At 48.0% G+C, this 21191-nt stretch overlaps 1 protein-coding gene across 1 annotated transcript in view; it reads right to left on the bottom strand.

Annotated features, from left to right (window-relative positions):
* The window catches only part of LOC126526663 (WW domain-binding protein 2-like), a 97280-nt gene that overhangs the window by 25234 nt on the left and 50855 nt on the right, over positions 1-21191 (bottom strand). The window contains exon 5 of the mRNA XM_050174527.2: positions 20776-20925. Coding sequence (XP_050030484.1) covers positions 20776-20925 — 150 coding nt within the window. The remainder of the gene's footprint in view (positions 1-20775; positions 20926-21191) is intronic.

The following is a 21191-nucleotide window of genomic DNA, read 5'->3' as shown; positions in this document are numbered from 1 at the left end:
TATCAATTTATTGCATGCACTGTTGTGTCAACGTGTTCTTCAAGTTCTGGACTTTCCCTCTCATTTTGCCATCTTCAGTGGTGTAACAGCTATTTTACCTTTTGGCACGGGTCTTGGCACAGGCAAAAGAGCAATTTGACACAGCAGCAAGCAGTTTTGGAGAAGTGTCTAACATGCATCTACATTTGTCGATCAATAATTCGGACTCGGTGAAGATCACCAAAACATCTTAATAATTGAGAGTCCGAAATACTGGATTCCCCCTAAAATGAATAACTTTATTCTGCAAGTGGCCAAAAAATGTGTGCCACGTTCTCGGATACCTCTTTCAGAGATACCTCAAATTTTGTGTATCGTATCTGGCGCAGCGCTGGCTTCGCATCTACGGCACGTGTGACGTGACCGATATCGGTATCGCACATGACACATGGTGGGGAGGGAACACACCCTCTCCCACTTGGTGCATATATACACGGTTGTTGAATAAACGGGGACGCTTTCCGCTCCCCTTGCCTGGAGCCTTTGGTCATGTCTTTCCTGCGGCATCACACGATACATGGTGTCAGAAGTAGGATGAACGCCGATGCCCAGTCTTGGTGAATCGAAGACTATACTACAAGACCAGCCCCATGGACTTCCTGAAGCCACCAGGCCCGCTGAGCTAGGCTGGTGAAATTGCCAAGAACTGGCAGGCATTCAAGCAAAGGTTCGAATTTTTTCTCATTGCAACAGAACAGCCAACCGGCAAGCCTCAAAGGGAATCACGCAAAACAGCACTTCTGCTGAGCATCGCAGGCGAGGAAGCCATTGAGACCTTCAATACGTTCAGCTTTGGTGAAGACGAGAACAGGAATGACTACGCCACCGTCATTGCGAAGTTCTATGCATATTGTGCGGCTCAGCAGAACGAAGTCCATGAGCGCTACATTTTCCGTACGCAAGTCCAGGCCCCTGGTGAGCTTTTTGAACCTTTTTTGCAACGCTTAAAGAACCAGGCACGAACGAGCATGCAACTTTGGCTCCCAAATGGATGCAATGATTAGGGACCAAATCGTTTATGGAACTAACGACGAGAAACTTCGAGAAAGGTTGCTGCGGGACAATACGCTGAATTTACTAAAGGCTGAGCAGGTTGCTAAAGCAGCTGAAGCGACAGCAGCGCAACAAAAAGTTTGGGCGCGGGACGAAAGCCACATTGACGTGATGCGTACCGAACACCGAAGTAAACAAAGCGAGTTGCGCAGACATTACAAGCGTTCTAAGTGCACACGTATGCACCCGCCACGAAGGTGTCCTGCATTCGGGAAAACATGTCGAAAATGTCAACGCCCTAACCATTTTGCTATCTGCTGCAGACGATTTGCCGATATTGGCGAACTTCAGGGCGGTGAAGATAACTTTGACATTCTGGACGTGTCAAGCTGCGCAGCAAGCCAACACGACTGGACAGCTGTCGCCCAAGTCAAGAACGTATCGCTTGAGTTCAAGGTCGATACAGGAGCGCAAGCAAATCTACTACCTTTCGGATGCTATCGTAAAATTCGCCCGAAGCTGCCCCTGAAACCTAGCAGCGCGGTGTTACGTTCGTATGGCGGAGGGGTTATCAAGCATGATGGCGTCATTCGTACAGAATTGGCACTAGGTGATCGATGCGCCGTCCTCGACTTTTTCGTGGTGTCCAAGGGGCATCAGGCCATCCTGGGCTTACAGGCTAGCAAAAATCTTGGACTTGTGTCATGCATACACGCAGTATCTCGAAACAGTTCTGAGGAAGTCGCAATGAACTTTCGGCACTTGTTCACAGGAACCGGGTGCGTTGAAAGGGTCTATTGAATGGTCCTGCGTGACAATGCCACACCAATCGTCCAAGCAGCCTGACGAGCACTGCTGGCTCTACAGGAACCCTTGCGAGAAGAACTGGGATGCATGGAGCGCGCAGGCATCATAACCAAAGCCACCGAGCCCACAGACTGGGTAAGCCCATTGGTCATTATTAGAAAGAAATACGGGAAAATTCGAGTATGTATCGACCCCAGGAGGATTAACCAATGCATCAAGAGAGAACATTACACAATGCCACGAAGGGAAGACATAAAGGCAGAGTTAGCGGGCGCTACAGTTTTCACCCGTCTTGACGCGAACTCTGGTTTTCACCAAATTCCGTTGGACAACGAAACCTCACGAATTTGTAACTTTGCAACACCATTCGGGTGCTACAGATTTCTGCGCTTGCCGTTTGGTATAGCATCGGCGCCTGAGGTATTTCAAAAAACGCTAAATGAAATTGTTGAAGGCCTTCCTGGGGTCAGAGTATACGTTGATGATGTACTGGTGTGGGGGTCGTCGAGAAAGGAGCACGACACACGCCTGCAGTCGGTACTGCAAACAGCAGAACGCGGCGGTCTGACATTTAATCTGAACAAGTGTTCCATTGGTGTCGGTAAAATTTAGTTTCTTGGTGACGTCATTGACAAGGAAGGCATCAAACCAAGCCCGTCACTGACAAAATCAATGATTCAAATTCCACCACCGACCAACAAGCTCGCAGTACAGAGGATGCTAGGAACCGTGAATTATTTCAGCAAGTTTATGCCGTCACTGGCCCAAAGGACGATGCTCCTCAGAAATCTTATAAAGCAGAATACTGCGTTTGACTGGACGCCTAATCTCGCTGAAGAGTGGAGGCAGCTTTGCGACAGTTTAAGTAGAGCGCCTTTACTAGCAGTGTTTGATCGAACAAAAGCAACAAAGGTGTCATGTGATGCATCGCAACACGGAATCAGTACAGCGCTATTGCAGTGCCACCAGGACACATGGAAGCCAGTCGCGTATGCCTCGCGGGCACTTGCAGAGTGCGAACAACGTTACTCGCAAATAGAAAAGGAGGCGATAGCGGTGGCATATGGATGCCAGAAGTGTAACCATTTTGTCTATAGTCGGTCATTTATTCTTGAAACTGATCACCATCCCTTGATCACCATGTCGCAGAAGGCCATTGGAGACATGCCCCCGAGGTTGCAGCGGTTTTTCCTGCGCCTTCTTCGTTATGACGTAAAACTTCAGTTCACACCAGGGAAGCAACTGCTTCTCGCCGACATGCTGTCACGTGCAACAACCGGACCCATCACGGAAAACGACGTCATCAACGACGACACTGAAGTGCACGCAGTAAGTGTTGTCTCTTCACTTGCCACCGATAACACTTGGAAGAGGTTGGCTACGGAAACTAGTCCGGATGAAGAATTAAAGCAAGTTCTTGGGTACCTGGCGGCAGGAAAAGCACTCCAAGGCCATTGGAAATCTTTTGAAGGAGAGCTTTCTCACGTGAACGGAGTCCTCTTAAAAGGATGCAAAGTTGTAATTCCCGCTACGATGAGGAAAGAAACTTTGGAACGCATTCATCAAGGCCATCTGGGCATCAATAAATGCAAATCACAGGCCAGGCATCTCGTCTTCTGGCCAGGAATAAACCGTGACATAAAAGCTTTCACACAGGCGTGTTCTGCATGCAAAACGTACGTGTACAGACAGCCCCAAGAGCCGTTAAAGTTACACCCAGCACCTGATATACCGTGGCATCGCGTCAGCATCGATATTTTTGAGCATAGTGGACGGTCATACCTGTGCGTCTATGACGCATTATCAAACTTTCCTGAAGTAGAGCTGCTAAAAGATACTACCGCGAAAACAGTGATTGAAGCAACAAGTGCAATTTTTGCTAGATACGGCATACCAGTTGAAGTTTGTTTGGATAATGGCCCACAATTTTCTAGCCACGCTTTTGCTGCATTTGCCCGAAGGTAGGACTTCAACCACACCACTTCCAGCCCTCGGTACCCCCAGTCCAACAGTCTGGCGGAAAAAGGCGTGCGAGTAGTTAAGAGGATTTTAAAGAAAAGCACTCAAATGAATCACTAGTTTTGGCTTGGTCATCTTGCCTACAGATCTACTCTCATGGAATCCAGACCATCCCCTGGCAAAGTACTTCAAGGAAGACGACTACGGACAACGTTGCCCGACATCCGGCCATGCCCAGGTCGCAGAGTACAGAAGCACCATCAGACCGACCATTGCAGCCGACAACTACCACCGCTCAACCCTCGAGAAACGGTACGCATCAAAGAAGGGGCGTGGGCCACCAAAGGTCAAGTCGTTCAAGCAGCGACATATCCCCGGTCGTATAACATAATCACTGAAGACGTCACATTCCTGTGGCGCAATCGGCGACATCTGCTGCCTACAAGAGAAGCTTTTCGACAGAGAGACCTTTGTGACTCTGAGGAGGACCTCCGCCAAGGAGCTGACGAAAGACCTTCAGTATACAGGAGCAACGATGACGCAGTGTCACCAGCCACAACTGGCAACATTCCCGCCTCACCCAATGCTCCTGCAGGCTTGCAGCAGAACCAAGAACCTGCGTTCAGAAGGTCAACCCAAGAACGAAGGCCCCCACAGAGGCTTATTTATAATCGAAGCTTTGTGCAAGTTCCCTAATGCACATTCTAAATGTTCGTTTCTATTAATGTTCTTTCCTGTGTTTTATTTCCTCCTTTGAAAGAAAAGGGGATGTATCATATCTGGTGCAGCGCTGGCTTGGGATCAACGGCACGTGTGAGGTGACCGATATCGGTATCGCACATGACACATGGTGGTGAGGAAACACACCCTCTCCCACTTAGTGTATATATACATGGTTGTTGAATAAACGGGGACACTTTCCGCTCTCCTTGCTTGGAGCCTCTGGTCATGTCTTTCCTGCGGCACCGCACGATACATTTTGCGTGACTACAGTGCAGTAGAATGCACTAGAATGGGGAGTCGGTCCGGCAGACGCTTCGGGAAGTGCCGAGGGTGATGCAAGAAATACAGATATTGCACAGGCGCTGGCATCACCTTATTCCAAAGCTGCTGCTGTTTTGACACCCCCCATTGGCTGAGACGAGCTCATGGGCACAGCAGCTGTCCTCTGCTCGATGCACCATCGTTGTTGCGTCGTTTGCATTGTTTCCGTCGCTCTTTCTCCATTTTATTGACTACGAGTGGGTGGTGAATATGATCACTGTTTCTGCCACCGAGTATCAAAACTAGATGCAGCAGAGTCGAACGCCCGTCAGAGCTCCATGTAGCTATGGTGCTGTAGGGTTTCCGACACTGCAAACGTCCGTCCGGTGCACGGGGCCACTCGTTCAGGCGAAGGCGATGGTGGGGCCACCAACTTTTCAATAAAAAAAGCCTCAGTGGGGAGCCCGCACTGAACCCACTCCCCCTAACTAGTGCACTCTAAGTGAAAGACGCATCGCCGTCTGGAATGACGGCATTCTTGGCACAGTGCCAAGCCTGCCATCTTATCACTGTGCAGAAACACTGCTGCCCTTCAATGAATCCGGGTGCTGGTTATGCAAAACATTGTGAAAACAAAAGTAACCTGAGAAAGTGATCCTTCAAGATTACAGCCCAAGTTGGTCAAGACGTGCTACTCTGCACACATACACTGGCCTAGGCATTCTGTGGTTGTGATTTCCTAGCAATGCCTTTCATGCTATTCCTCTGTAGGCTTTTCGTGCTTTGTCTGGGATCAGAGCGACGCTTAGCACACATTATCAACCGCAACAGCCGACCGTGAACAGCGGACGATAAGAGTGGCATATAATAAGAGCAGAAGGCGTGGCTACAAAATGGGGGCATGTACCTCAATCATTGTCATGCTGTCACTAGAGATAGATGAAAGCACACTCAATGCACGCACCGAATTCGGATCGGTGACTACTAGGTCAACTAGGCCTCGCTGACTTCGGTTTTGTGGAGCACCAGCGACATGGCCGACGACCCCGCAGGGGACTTCCAACAAAAATATTGTCACGTGGTAATGACGGTGAAGAAAGCAGAAAAACTGGGAATGAAGAAAGTAACTTCTTATTAGGCGAACCTGTGCCCTCAAAAACAGGCTACACTCAAAGAACGGCGATAGCGGCGAACAAAGTCGGTGAGCTTCGAAAATCTGATCTGCAGGTCAAGCGCATTGACTTTTATACACGAGTCATCGAAGGCTCCAGAGTAATCGGTGTTGCCTGCATGTCTTCCAGAAAGTTCTACACAATTCGCGTCGCACATGCAATCAGATTACACAAGCTTCGGTGACTATGGGAACCATCGATAACATTCGAGGAACTTCTGATAAATGCGGGCGCGTCCCACGCCGAGCAATCATGTTTTTTACGATGGTGCAAAGCGCTCACCCAAAAAAATATAAACTAGTGCACATGTCAATATTGCTATTTCTGTTTGATGTTGTGGCCACATTAGCACACGGTCGTGCAGGTGAAGTCTAAAATATTGCACGACACGTTGTAAGGTGTCCGAAATTTTGAGTGTCCTTAGCATTGTCTATGGGGCAAGCGACGGTGCAATGGTGCTATCCGAATAACTGGTCATTCACTGTATACATACCACCTATGGTGTACATATTAATTGAAATAGTTAATAAATATAGTGCACCCGGCTTTATGCATTAATGCATGAGGCATTCGGGCTAAAGATTATCAGACTAGTTTCCATTGTTTATATAGAATGACTTTTCCCATGCGTATATTGTGCAAAACTTAAGACATACTGACTAGCAACAAGCATTGCATGATTGGCGCGCTGCAAGCAAGCTATAGAACAAAAATCGTCACCAACTAGAGCATCTCAACAATACCACGCCCCAGGATGTGCGCAACCAGACCGAAACTACAAGGGAACAGGTACACAAGTTTCCTCTAATTTATGCAATTTCTCCAGCATTAGTGCACCAGGGAACATGCAAAAGCCATTTGAATTACACAACCCTGGGACTTCCAATCGTGCAGGGTTACGAGGAAGGTCCCTGGCTGAAAGGAAATCAATATCGCTGGTGGAGCACACGTATTGCACTCGAACCTAATTACAACGAAGTGGAAGGGGGAGCCGAAATTAGTTCACTATATCTGTTACTTCGTTATATTCAATATTACCGTTTATTGCAATGTATGCCCAATGGGTTGCAGAACTGTAAGCATGGAAAAAAACTAAAAACATGGCATACAGCACGAAAGACAAGGACTGCAAGAGGCGACACACACTGCACTGACTTCCAACAATATTTCATTGCATTGCCACATCATGTGTATATGTACAAGAGGGGGCATGCACACAAAATTAAGGGCAGTCACAAGGGGTGTTCTGACAGCAAGTCACTGTACTAAGAACATGGTCACTTGAAAAAAAAGAAAAAACATTACTCTTTCTATCTTCTGAGATACGTGACTTCACTAGGTTTGAGCGCACTATACGGGGCACTAATGCCCACACTACCCAACTTTCTGATGAAATCAGCTTCTATGATTTCCCGCATGAGCTGTGTCTCACTTAAACTTCCGTATTTCAAAGAGGGGCATACAGCCGCAGTCCTGGCAATGGATGCCCAAGTGGCCTTGAACAGTGTTATAGCGGTCTCTTAAACGATCGTTTAAGCACCTGCCTGTCTGTCCAACATATCTACTGCCGCAAAAGGGGGGAATCTGGTAAACTACATGCGTTGCGCATGTCACAAAATGTTTTCTGTGCCCGACAGAGGAATAACTCTGAGATTATTTAGGCGCATTTACACGTTTACAGAGCCTTGCCAGCTTTTCTGGGGCTGAGAAAACGACTGTGATTCCTGCACGCTGCCGAATATTTTTTCGCCTATGGGAGACATCATGCACATATGGTAGCACGTTCATAACACTGTTCAATGCCACTTTGGCATTTATTGCTGTGACTGCGGCTGCGTGCCCCTCTTTGAAGATATGGAAGTTTAAGCAAGACACAGCTTACAGCTCATGCGAGAAATCATAGAAGCTGATTTGATCAATAAATAGGGTAGTGGGTGTGTTATTGCCCCCTCTATCACGCTCAAATCTAGTGAAGTCGTGTATCTCAACAGATAGAAATAGAAATGTGCGTTTTTTTAAAGTAACAGTGAAAGCTCGTTAATTTGACTTCCGTTAATTCAGAAAATTCAATAATTCGACCTTTATGCCTGGTCCCTACAATTATATATAGGAGTCTATGGGACGAAACTCTCATTAATTCGGATGGCTTCCAGCCCACCTCGGATAGTTTGGAGGATTTCGGGCAGCCATCGAGGCTTGAAAACGAAAATACTGCAAACGCGGCACAAAAGTGATACCCAAACGGAGCATCACCATTGACATCAAGTGGCTGAAACTTGGCCAATCCAATCCAATTGGCTCGACTTGTGGCTGGATGGGCGCTTTTCCTTGTTTTTTCATGTGTTGCGTCACGGAGGAAGGAAACTCAGGAGAGGCCCTGACGTCACTCTTTGTGAAGCGAAAGTGAAGCCGGAAGTTGGCGTTGCTCCGCCTATCGGGCCAGCTCTCCTCTCTTGTTTACATTTCTCACGAAACCACACCGCGCTGCACGCAACGTGCTGCTCGGACCCGCGCACTCTGCAGCAATACTAAACAATCGTTAGCACGTTAGCATGATTCTGCCAAAGAAGGCAAAATTATCTGCGGATATTCCTTCGTTCGTTGCCATTTCCGTGGCGCAGTCCATTGCGCACAGCGTTGCATGCGCGTTCATTTCGCGAACTTTAGTTGCTCCTGTCCCACCTAGCCACAGCAACATACGGTAGAGCGCGGTCCAGATAACGCAGCATAACAAAACACAGAAACCAACGCAAACCTGCCCGCGCGGCGCCTTTGCCACGGTACGAAACCTACGGAGCAACACGTGTGAGCGCACAGAACAATAACAAAGCCGCCATTGTGGCCCGAAAGGTGTGGCTGCCAGGGGCGTAGCCAGGGGGGGGGTAACAAGGGTGGTAACATCGTGACCGCGCGCCGTATGCTGCCTGTGCGAGTGATCGTAAGCGTGGGGGCGGGAGGGGGGTGGAATGGGTGAGCCGACGATGGTGGCTAAGTCTTGTGTGCGCAAAGGAGGAAAGCAGGGTGCAAGCGTGCCGCCTTCCGTCACGCGCGATACATCGGGGGGAGTGAAGGGAGGGGGGCGGAATCTAGGATTCTGTGAATCTGTGATTGCGCAACATGTTTATTTGCCTTGTTTGACGCATTATATATAGTGATTTTTTCTTAGATAGGTAGATTTATTGGAGACTTATGCATATACTTAAATATCTTGTTGCCAGGTTTTGTGTATACATGGAGTGAACTTTGTTACTAGTGACACTTTTTTTCACTTTATCAAACGGTATCTTCGCATCTGTATATGCCATTGTATCTTTGCATTTCTAATCTACGAGGGCGAGTGAAATGAAAGTTAGCCGAACCACCCCGCGCAATAATGGTTCGGTTCATTATCTGCGAGGCATGCGCGTAGCACACAGGCATCTCTCATTTACAAGTGACACGCACGTGTGAGGATAAATGTTCTTTAATGCTCCCATACACTGGGTTGAACATGGTTGCGTGACGTAATGGATGCTCCAGAAGTTGAGCAGCGTGGTGCCGTGAGGTATTTGACAGCTGAAGGTGTTTCCCAAAAAAAAATGAGCCGCCATATGACTGCAGTGTTCATTGAACATTTCATTTCATTGGCCACTGTGAAGCGTTGGAGCAAACGGTTCAAAGAAGAACGTGAAAGTTGCAAAGACGATCCAAGACCAGGCCGAAGCCATCGTGCAATCACCCCCAACAAAATTCCGAAGGTTGATGCTCTGATGAGACAAGAACGGAGGATAAGCATCGATGAGCTGGCAGAGTGTGTGGACATCAGCCACAGTTCGGTTCACGCCATAATTCATGAACAAGAGCCGGTTACCGGCTCTTGTGTCCGCAATGGATGCCCAAGATTTTGAACCACCGCCAGAAGACAGAGAAGTTCGGTGCTGCCTTGACTCATCTGATCCGGTATCATAATGAGGGTGACGACTTCTTGTCTGCAATTGTGATCGGGGACGAGCCATGGTGCCACTACTACGAGCCTGAAACACTACGGCAAAGCTTACAGCGGAAACATTTGAATTCACCACCACCAAAGAAAGCAAGGGCAGTCATTACCGCCGGAAAGGTGTTTCCGAGTTTTTTTTGTTTTTTCGATCGTCAGGGGCCATTACTAATAGAATTTGCTAAATCTTGAGAGACTATCAATTATTTCCGATATTGTGAAACGTCGTATCGGCTGCGAGTCGCAATCAAGAACAAACAACGTGGAAATTTGACGAATGGGGTCATCTTGTTCCCTGGCAATGCCTGTCCCCACGTCACTGATGTGGTTAATATAAAAATGGCAAAGTTCAAGTGGGAAACGCTGCAACATCTGCCACACAGCTCAGACCTGTCGCCTTGCGACTTCCACATGTTGGGGCACCTCAAAAAATAGCTCAAGGGAACCAGATTCGTGTCGGACGATGACGTGAAAGAGTCAGTTGCAGGCTTTTTGAAGCAGCTACCCAAGGAGCTTTATGAGACGGAAATCGCGCGACTCGCTAGTCAATGGGACAAATGTCTAAATGCTCATGGAGACTACTTTTAAATAAAGTACCCCGTTTGCCATATATTTCCACTGGCTCATTCTCATTTGACTCGCCCTGGTATATATTGCAGAACTCCCGCTTTTTATACATGCGACTATAATTTCGATGCAATTACTCACGATACACGACCGGTGACGGCTGCTCCTGCGTAATACATTCGAACAAATGACAGCGTCATTGCGATTTTTCACTGGCCATTGCATATGTACAAGAATGCGAACAAGGTTAGTGAATGACAAAGTTTCATTACCACATTTGTCCTCAACTTGTTCATTTCATAGCCTTTACATTTTTCATATCAGCGGCATGCAGAAAGTTAAATTCTAGTGTCTGTTGGAAACGGAATTACTATTTAGGGTCTGAATTTTGCTTAAATATCTTGAAAATTTCGAAAGTTCGAAAAAATATAGAAGCACGACGTTTAAAAGCTAATAGCTCTGCATCAAGATCAGATATCGCAGTTCTGTAAATGGCATCTATTACAACAGTCAAAGTGGACAAATTTGGTATGGAAATTTGTATCTTATGTGAACTGGTTACGTTGTGTACAAGGGTTCTGCAAAAGCCGTATTTCCATGATACTAACTTTCTTGAGATTCATGTGTAACATATCAATTTTGTCCGCTGTATACGTGCTATTAGATGCAATTCACAGAACTGCGATATTATTTTTCATTGTTGAGTTAGAGTGTTAAGCTTTATAGTTTCGTTTTCTGAAAATTTGTGACTTTTTACCAATTTTTAATAAAGAATCGACAACCTAAATAAAAAATCGAAACAAAAATCAGTAGAATATAAGTTTCTTTTGGAAATGCAGCAAACCTTGTCAAATTTGGTGCAGTGGTTGCCGGGAAAAATGAATTCTCCTTCTACATGTATTTATATAAGAGTACCCGAGTTAAAGCTTCTTCTTGAGGAGGCCGAGCTGCAAAGTGAGCCCCCCCCTCCCCCCCGAACGAAATTTCTGGCTACGCCACTGGTGGTCGCTACGGCAAATAATTAAAGCACCGAAAAAAAAAAAGGAGAACCTACTACGTCATTTCCTCCACACTTTTCTCTTAACGCACGGAGGGGGTAGGGCCTCACCTCAATTTCCTTCCTCCATGGTTGGCGTTATCGACGGGGCCATTTTGTCGCTTTGTTGCTGTCGGTGCGCTACATCCTTGCACGCCGTTTTGCTGAGGACCGCTGGATTTAGCGCAGCTCAATTGTTGAACTTTATTGGTGCTTTTCTGTTGTGCACCCGTGTCACTGCATTCTCCGCCGATGGCAACACCGGCGAAGCGGCCGAAATACGAGGCCAAGGACTTGGCTACCAAGGTGGAAATTTTGCGGGCCCTGAAGGATGGGCTCTCTCGACAAGAAGCCATGAAGAAGTATGATGTGAAAAGAAGTACCTTGAGCACGTATGTGAAAAATGAAGAACAGATTCTTCAGGCATTCGAAAGCGAGAAGTTCTGAGCGTCTGCGAACAGCAGCTCATCCAGAGTTAGAAGAGGCTTTGTTTCGGTGGGTGGTCGGCTCACGTAATACAAACCTGCCATTGAGTGGACCCCTCATCATGGCGCAAGCCGAGGTTTGCACCGATGATGCATATCGATGCAGTCAAAGCATCGGAAGGGTGGTGTGCGCGCTTCAGAGAGTGACATGGCCTCATTTTTAAGACTGTGCGGCGAAAGAGGTGCTGTCAATGAAGACGTTGCCAACAACTGGAAGAACACTCAGCTGCTCAAACACATTGCCGCCTACGATCCAGATGATATATTGAATGCTGATGAAACAGCACATTTCTTAAAGGCTTTGCCAGACAACACTGTGACCATGAAAGGATCCGTGCATCGGTGGCAAAAGATCCAAGGAACACGTCACCATTCGTTTAGCCGCCAACATGACAGGAACAGAGCGCTTGCCGCTTGTCGTCATTGGAAAGGCACAAAAGCCACGGTGCTTTAAGAACATGCCTGCTCTTCCGGTGGAATACCGAGCGAAAGAAAAGGCCTGGATGACGTCGGAAATTTTTTGAGGCTGGATGCAGAAATTAGATCGACAGTTTTCCGCAAAGAACATTGGTGCTGGACAATTGGTGCGCATAACAGTGTCACCGCACTGGACAACATAGAAGTTGTTTTCCTGCCGCCGAACACATCGGCCCTCCAACCAATGCACCAAGGCATAATTCAGTATGTCAAGACCAAATACCGCAGGCGCGTGCTGGAACATATGCTCCTGTGTTATGAAGTCGGCAAGTAGTACAACGTGAATCTCTTGAGCGCGGTCAACATTGTTGCCTACGTTTGGCACAACATGCTCGCGCACGTCGTCGCCAACTGTTTTAGACACAGTGGCTTCGTTGTGCGTGAGCCTGGCAATGAAGCAGTGGCCGAAGTGTCGCTAGATGACAATGGAGATGACTGAGTATTTTGGAGGAGTTCTGCCGGATGCGGTGGCACTCGCTGATTACGTCGCCATTGATGACGGCGTTGTTACAGCCGGCTCGCTTACCGAAGAAGAAATTGTCAGGGACTTGCTACACGGCGAAGATTCTGAGGAGGAAGAGCAGCCGCGAGAGGAGCAGCCTCGGCCCCCTCGTACAGTAAAGGAAGCTGCGGAGGCCCTTGCTGTGTTGGAAGAATTTTGTTGGGACACTGCAGACAGCATGCGAGCTGCTACGCACCTGGAAGGACTTCTAAAAATAGTATCCGCGCGGGTTTCTGCGCGAAAGCAGAGGAGCATCCTCGATTACTTTGCGCAGTAAAGGTATTTTGATGAAAGTAGTGCATTTATTGTTTTTGTTGTCCGCTCGATAATTCGGACATTCGCTTAATTTGGACATAATTTACGGTCCCTAGAAGTCCGAATTAATGAGCTTTTACTGTACCATGTTCTTAGTACAATGACTTGCTGTCAGAACACCCCTTGTGACTGCCCTTCATTTTGTGAGCATGCCCTCTCTTGTACGTGTACACACGATGTGGCAATGCAATGAAATATTGTTGGAAGTCAGCACAGTGTGTGTCGCATCTCGCAGTCCTTGTCTTTCGTACTGTACATTGTTTTTATCCCGAATTACCAACTAGCCCAAGGAACCACCCTAGTGTAAACATGGTAATAAGAAGTCGGCTTTGCAGCCCGCTGAAGTGCTACACAGTCGCGCATGCAATGAAATCTGAATGAAATAACAAAAGAATCTTTGCCGTGTGCAACACATGACTTAGCACCTGACACGACGGCCTTTGATAGCTGCGTTCTGCTACACTGTGATGGTCTTTCGCGCCTGCTTTCCACTTGGCTTGCCACTGTCTAGCAGCACATGGCATACAACACAGCGATTCGCTGTGTGGTCTAAGAGGCAAGTGACCGTTGCCGCACCGGCTGGGCTCGACCGGCTGGTGGCCTCCAAGACTGCACCGATGGCAGTGCAATCTCCGAGGCCATGCACAGCTGCTAGCCCACGGGGCCCGTTGCAGGGAGAGGTGAATGCACGGCTGAGGCACGACCCCGAGATTGTGCCCACAGGCCTTTGAGGCCAGGCCGAGCTGCGGCTGCCTGCACGGCGTGCCGTGGAGAAAGAGAAGTAAACGCACTAATTTTTGGCAAAGCTGTGCGTGACTTCACAGCGTGGCACGACCTGCATGCGACCCCGAGATTGTGCTGGGGAGATCTCGGAGGCCACGCCTGCCTGCGCGGCACGCAGCAGTGAATGCACTGATGTTTCGCACTGCCGCGCTTAGCCGCACAGCATAATGCGGCTCGCGCGACCAGGCGTGCGCAAGAGAAAGAGATCAGTGGAGAAGTGTGATGGTGAGCTGATGCTTATGCGCAGATGTGCAGCTATGCGCGGCAGTGAAAATACCAGTGTTGCTCAACGACGCATTCAAAGTGAGGGCACGGGATAGTGCTTGCCTGAGCTCAATTGTACACAGCAAAATTGGTTTCCAGCAGAACGTTCTGACACGAACAGGAAGATATGAGGACACACGTTGGGGACACAGGAGTTTTGAACTGTCGCAGCGAAGGAGTGCCAAACCCCGCAGAAAGTGATGTAATCGGCGCACAACTGTCGGGTATTTTTTGGTTTCGGAGGCGAATCTAGACAAATACGCACTGGCAGGAGAATTTCACTTCGTGAAAACAAGGTTTGAACCCTTTCAGGGTCGATTTATTTTGCCATATGCGACCGCCCAGGGTCGAACTCTTTCTATTACAGGTTTCAATTCTTCTGAGGAACCTATTTCGAAAAAATATTCACCGTAATTTTTCTAGGGTGACGGTAAAGTGAGAAAAAAATATTTTGCATTGGAATATAAGTACTGCTTATTGATGAATAACAACAATAAAGAAAGGAAATAAATTTAAAAGAATGAAAAATTTTATGATTGTTATACACATAGTTCAAGGATTAGAAAATGCACACACGAGAATATTTCGTAAGTCTCAAATGTTCCTGCTCTTACGCTAATGTATACATCCGATGACGACAATGTACTTTGCTTTAAAGGGCCCCTGAAACGGTTCGGACAAATTTTGTAGACGCGTAGGGTACAGCTTAAGTAGAACATTTACACCACAATTTAAGTGAAGCGTTACGTGTTAATGGAGCTACAAGCGATTAGAAGTTACCCTCCTCCCTAGTCATGCTTTTCCTCCTCAACTCGTTCGCCGAGCGATCGGGGCTAAGCTCCGCCTTTACTGGTTTCGGGTCACGATGCGACGTCACATCGTCCACTTCCGGTTGTTTTGAAACCCGCCTCCGTCCGCGTGAAACCTCTCCGCTAGCCACTTGGCCGTCGACCGAGAGCTATCGAAGCAGCGTGCGTTGCGAGCATTCTGTCTTAGCGCCGAACGTGTCTGGTATTCCGGTAACCACAGGCAAGCTGGTCATTTCGGCAAATGACTGGAGGCATAAACTCAAGCTGATGAAGGAACCTTAGCGTAGACGTACGTGCGGCCTGATCGGTCTGCACGGTCCACCCACTTGTTGGCGCAGCGCTTAACCAGCCAAACAAAGCGCTAATATTGCTCTAACCAAGTGTAAAACATTTTAAACATTTATAAAAACAAAGTGTTGATGATTACACTCCTGCGAAAAATACACACCAGCAGCCAAAGAAGAATACACTTCGTTACTGCTACTGTGTATGGTTGAGCTCTGTGCCACCAGGTGGCTGCACCGTGCAGACTATTCGCATTTGCGATTCTGCTCATCCCATGGCTCATCCCGTTACGGCACAGTCAAGCGGCCAGACCCTGTCCCCTTGCGCTTGCATTTGCCCTAATACCGGACTCGCGAAACGCTATTGCGTTTGTAATCTTCCGGTGTAAAGTGACGGCCACAAACGCGCAAACCCTGGCGCCGATCGGATAGCGGCAGTCTGATGCGCAGCAGCCAGCTCGCTCGTATGCTGCCTTGCAGAGGGACACAATGTCGCGCTTCACATATTGCCAGTCGCTACGTTTGCAGTCCACAAAGCAACAAAGTCGAATCATAGTGCTCGCGAAAAGACTGAGACCGACTCTGACCGCGGAGCTCTCGTCAAAATGGAGTACGTTGTAACACAAGCAGACGACACTTACTGTGTGCCGGAAGTGCTTAATTGTATTGAAAAATCGTTCTTGTGCATTCTCTTTATGTTACTTTCTGTTTATAAAAACAAATGAACTAACATTCCAACTATTACGAAGATCATTTGTTTACCATAAAGTTGGGAAAATTATTGATCACGCGCCCTGGTCAGCCAATCGGATAGCTCGCCCCACTGACGTCATATGGGTGATTTTCATCATATGGGTAGGGGCGGCTTAAAATTCCGCCGAGCAGCGTGCTCTGATCGGCAGCGATGTGCATATTTAAAAGCTTATAATAAATTACACGCTTTACGCGGAGCACTTAGATGTGTCAATTAATGATCAGAAGGACCTACTCTAACGACTCAGTACGTTTGTAGAAAATCATCAAAATCGTTTCAGGGTCCCTTTAAGCTTTGGTTTCAGCGTTGCTACTCAAACAGTATCAACTCAAGGGGGGCTCTCATTGTTATGCTTCATTGGGTGCAGGCTTGCCACAATCTTCTTCTAAAATGATGTCTTGAAGCAGGATTGTGCAAAAGCCTGCTTTTGGCACGATTTCGCAAAATTGGCACAGGTGTTCTACCACTGCATCTTTCTAGCCTAGGTGTTAACCCATGCTCAACTTACCGCAGCCAATGTAAAGGCAACATTTCATTGACAATAAACCTCTTCGCAGTCTGCATCTTCCTGTCTGGGGTGCCCTTCTGTCTAAGTAGCCATACTGTTTCACGTAGTGCATTCCAAGGCCTAGCGAGACCACAGCCACCACATACCTAGACACCGGAGTTAGTAGATAAGTTGGGCCACTTGGTGAAATAGGTACCACTCAGTGGGTGAGGCATCTAATAATGCTCACTTCAATAATAATGATGCACCACCATGCCACAAAAAGAGACATACAAGCTATCTGAGCTTCCACAGTCATTGTCATTGAACTGCCAATAGGAGGCCAAGCAGGATAACCGAACCAATATTCTTTACATAGGAACCTTGGTGCACTTTTGCTATTGAATTCAGAAACAAATAATCAGCTATAAATCAGCTGATCATGCTTGTCCCAAAGGTCAGCTTGAGGACAAGAAAGCCTATTTTCCAGGTTCTCTTTTTCATTGGTAGCCTGGCACTGACATGCGCATACAGGGTTTGTCCATAAAGTAGTGAGACTGAGTCTGCTGAAAAGAATTTATTGATCTGATCGGTACATATAGTTAAAATTCTTCTATACAATTTCCTTAGGCGTCGATACACCGCTGCCAATGCAATTCCCACGCTGCAAAGGCTCCCTGGAAATCAGCTGCCATAAGCTCTTTCAGAAACTCTGTGACAACCAGTTGGACGGCAGGAACATTGTCGAAACAGTGACTTTTCAGGCTTCTCTTGAGATTTGTGAGCAGAAAAAAGTCCGTCAGGCGCACGTCGAGGCTTTATGGTGGCTGCGGCAAGGTTGTGACCCCTACCTGGGCCAAGTAGGTGGTCACAAGAAAGGCAGTGTAAACTGGAGTGCTGTCGTGGTGGAGCTTCCAGCGATCGACAATCTCCAGTCGTTTCTATCTGACGGTTCTGTGAAGGCGCTCAAGGACTTCTTCATAGAACAGAGCATTGACAGTTCGTCCCGGAGGTACAATTCTTTGTGGACCACCCCACGCTTGTCAAAAAAAAAAAAGCAATGAACAATGTCTTTACCTTGGACTTCGACATTCTCGCTTTCTTGGGGCACGGGGAGCTTGCAGTGTGCCACTCCGAACTTTGGCACTTGGTTTCGGGGTCGTACTGGAACACCCATGATTCGCCGCCGATTATTACACCATCTAAAAAGTCCCGTTCACTTTATAACTACACCAACATCTCACGGGAAATGTCAACTCAGCGTCGTTTTAGTTCATCACTCAACACTTTTGGCACCAATTTCGAATAAACTTCCTGCATGTTGAAATTTTCAAAAATATTTTTGTGAACCGTTGTTTTGCACATACTGAGGTCTTCGGCAATTAATCTGATACTCAAACGATGGTCGCAGCTTACGTGTTTTACTTTTGCAACATTGTCGTTCAAACCACTCGTTGAAGGGCGTCCAGATCGCTCCATGTCTTCAACAATTGCCCGTCCATTCTTGAACTTACTGAACCACCATAAAACCTGCGCCCTTAAGAGGGCTCGAGTCTGGTGACGTCGACCGACAGGTTGGAGAAGTCCAAGCAGGCCCAGGGCCTTACAAGAGCCCAATCCCTCAGCCGCCTCCCCCTTTCCCCCTCGCCCTTTTCGGTAAGGTTTACCACCACCGCCACCACCACAGGGCGTCATCTTTGTAAGCCTCTTCAACCAAGGCAAGTGGCTTGGCAGTGCTTTTGCCCAGGTTAAAAGCAAAATTTAATCACGTACTGCTGCCCCAGCAAGAGCTAATTCTTTTTTTTTTCTTTTTTTCTGCGGCGACAAAAACTCGAAAACGGCTTTCGTGCCCCTCTGTAGCCTGTCGAATCGCACGTGCATCCCGATATCTCCGGAGCAGCCATGCGGTTATCACGCGATAATCACATGCTCCCTCGCAGAGGGTAGTGGGGAGAGTGCATGTTTGCTGCTCTTCGCGCCTGGCCGCGATGCCCGAGCCAAGGCACCCCGTTCCCTCCTTTCCCTTTCTTGTAACCGGGGAGGCTCCCTCTCCGCCGCTCAGGGAGAAGCGCTATTCCCCCGATGCACCTTCGTCTTTTGGCTGAGGAGCTTGCGACTGGCCGCATCTCAATTCAGCCGCTGAGACCACCGCACGCTGTCCCCCTGCTGCGCTCGGCCTTCGTGAGTGACTCACCGCCCCAGGGCCCGAGCGCTGATCCACTCTGGGTGAGCTGAACTCTTATCAGCCTCTTTTGTGGTTCCAACATTGTGCGGTTTCTTTCGCCTCAAACGTGCGGAACGCTCCGCCGCTGTGGTTTTGTATTTGTATTTGTGGATGCTGTTGGTATTGTACTCTAAGATTAATAAACACCTTAAGTCCGAGACTCACTCTGTCCCCCTGGCCTGAACCCGCCGTGGTCGCAACTCACTGCGAACCGCGGGTTAGGGGTCACAGCTCCGACTGTTAGGGCTGCTGCGAAAATGCTAGCGAGCGACTGCCGCTCCGTCGGCGCTGTGCGATCCAGAGAAGGGCGCGAACTTGAGTAATACCCCTATAAGCCTCACTGCATCAGAGCTCGGTGCATTACTTAGCTTAGTGTCATTAGCAGCCTCATTACAGACAAACACTGCACATGCTTTCTTTGTTATCTTTTTACTTGTAAAACTTGTCTGCTGTCTCCCTTACAATCAAGGGGCCCTGTGAGTTACTTTAATGCAAAGCCTTTCTTGCTTCATTCCATGTGGTGGGTCAGCAGTAGGCATCTCCTTGTCTAGTGACATTTTGGACCTCTCTGTAATAAATGTGCACCCGACAGAGGAATTGAACCTCTGCATTTGAGTGTAGCTGCTGAGTGCTTTAACCATGGGGCCATGATTGCACACATACTTGTGCCAAAACCAACTGGCTCTTTTAGACCTGTGGCAATTGCATCACGTGCTGGCCTTTTGTGACAGCTCGTGCTCCGAGATGCTGGGCACTAGAACTAGCACCATCCCTGGGATCGGCCCACATTCTCCAGTACAGACGAATCTCAATGATTGGAACTCGAAGGGACTTGACACTTTGTTTGAACTAAAGGAAGCTCACTGAATGGAGCACGTGCGTGCAGCGCTGCTTTAGGTGGCACCCATTCACCGAGCCGACACTGAGCGAAGACTTCTGAAACTGCAGCTTCACAGCAGCACAGCACATGCTGCCACGAAGCCGCGCTTCAAGGCCGAATTCGCATATGACCCGCACCCCTACTATACTATTAAACTTTCCAAATTTGCAGTGGCGCTTATACTTGCCCAAATGCAGTTACTTGCAACAAGAGAAACGAGCGGCAGCCGGCCGCCCTGCCAGGTTGACATGCTGCCGTGAGCATGATCAGGGGGGTCATAGTACATTCGAATTAACCATCACAAATGCTTATGTGTTTGAATGACTGGGCCTTGTCGCACACTGAAAGAAACATAATTCTGAGAGGCCAACCATGTCCATTTGAATAAACCAGAAGTCAAATTAGGCAGGTGACAATTCATGATATTTCACTGTGCTTGCCTCAGAGCAGCTAACACAATGCAGAAACTGTGCATTGCTGTACCGCCTTCGTGGTTAACCCAGATCGAACAGACTTAACGTTTCATCGCTGCAGTGTGAACGCCATTGTTGTTTTAACATGCACCACTAGACATAGTCACAGTTATGTACAGTTGTATAACACGTAGTCCCATGATGATATCAGAATTCACATCTCTCTTGCTTACACTCTTTCAGTGCCTATCCACAACCTAACAATCGGCGTGTCGTAAACTCGCATCAAATAGCCAGAGTACAAAAATCATGCTGTTGGCGTCCCACAACTGTCGTCACTGCAATCTTGCTGCTGTCGTCCCCCACATGATTGCAATAGCCATACAGCTGTTCATCTTACACAACCAGTTGGTTTACCTATGAATGCTCTGTATAATCCCCAACGATGCCGGGTAGGCAGCAAAATGCTTTGCATAACATCCGACTCCCACAGTGCGTGGGATCTGCTTCGATTTCTTAAATAAAATGAAAGAAATAAGTAAATAATTAGACTAAGCCAGTTTACCTGGAGGAGCATCAGGAAACACGTTGTAGGGTATGTTGAAGCCGTAGTCGGCACCATGTTCCGGCCTGTATGCAGGCGGAGGCGGACAGTAGTACGGACCCGGAGGCGGGAAGTATGGTGGGGGAGCCATTCCATTTGCATGCTGGGACGCTGTAGTGGATGAATGCAAGACAGACGGCCAGGTTAGGCGCGGCCATTATAGAAATGAAGGAAGACGCACTTGGCAATTCACTACCCGCCACCACCGGGGATGCATTCCTACATAGTTGTACAGAAACAAAACAAGCAGGCACACAAATGCGAACCACGAGTTTCGGAAGGCAAGAATCCATCTGCAAGTGGCACAGATGTCAAGTGGGAGCTGCACAAAATAAATGCAGTCAGTAATGGTAACGGCATGGTAGGCAGGTTAACCC

Source organism: Dermacentor andersoni, chromosome 8, assembly GCF_023375885.2.
Source record: "Dermacentor andersoni chromosome 8, qqDerAnde1_hic_scaffold, whole genome shotgun sequence".
In the NCBI taxonomy this organism is placed as follows: Eukaryota; Metazoa; Arthropoda; class Arachnida; order Ixodida; family Ixodidae; genus Dermacentor; species Dermacentor andersoni.
This window is presented reverse-complemented; position numbering and strand designations above follow the sequence as displayed.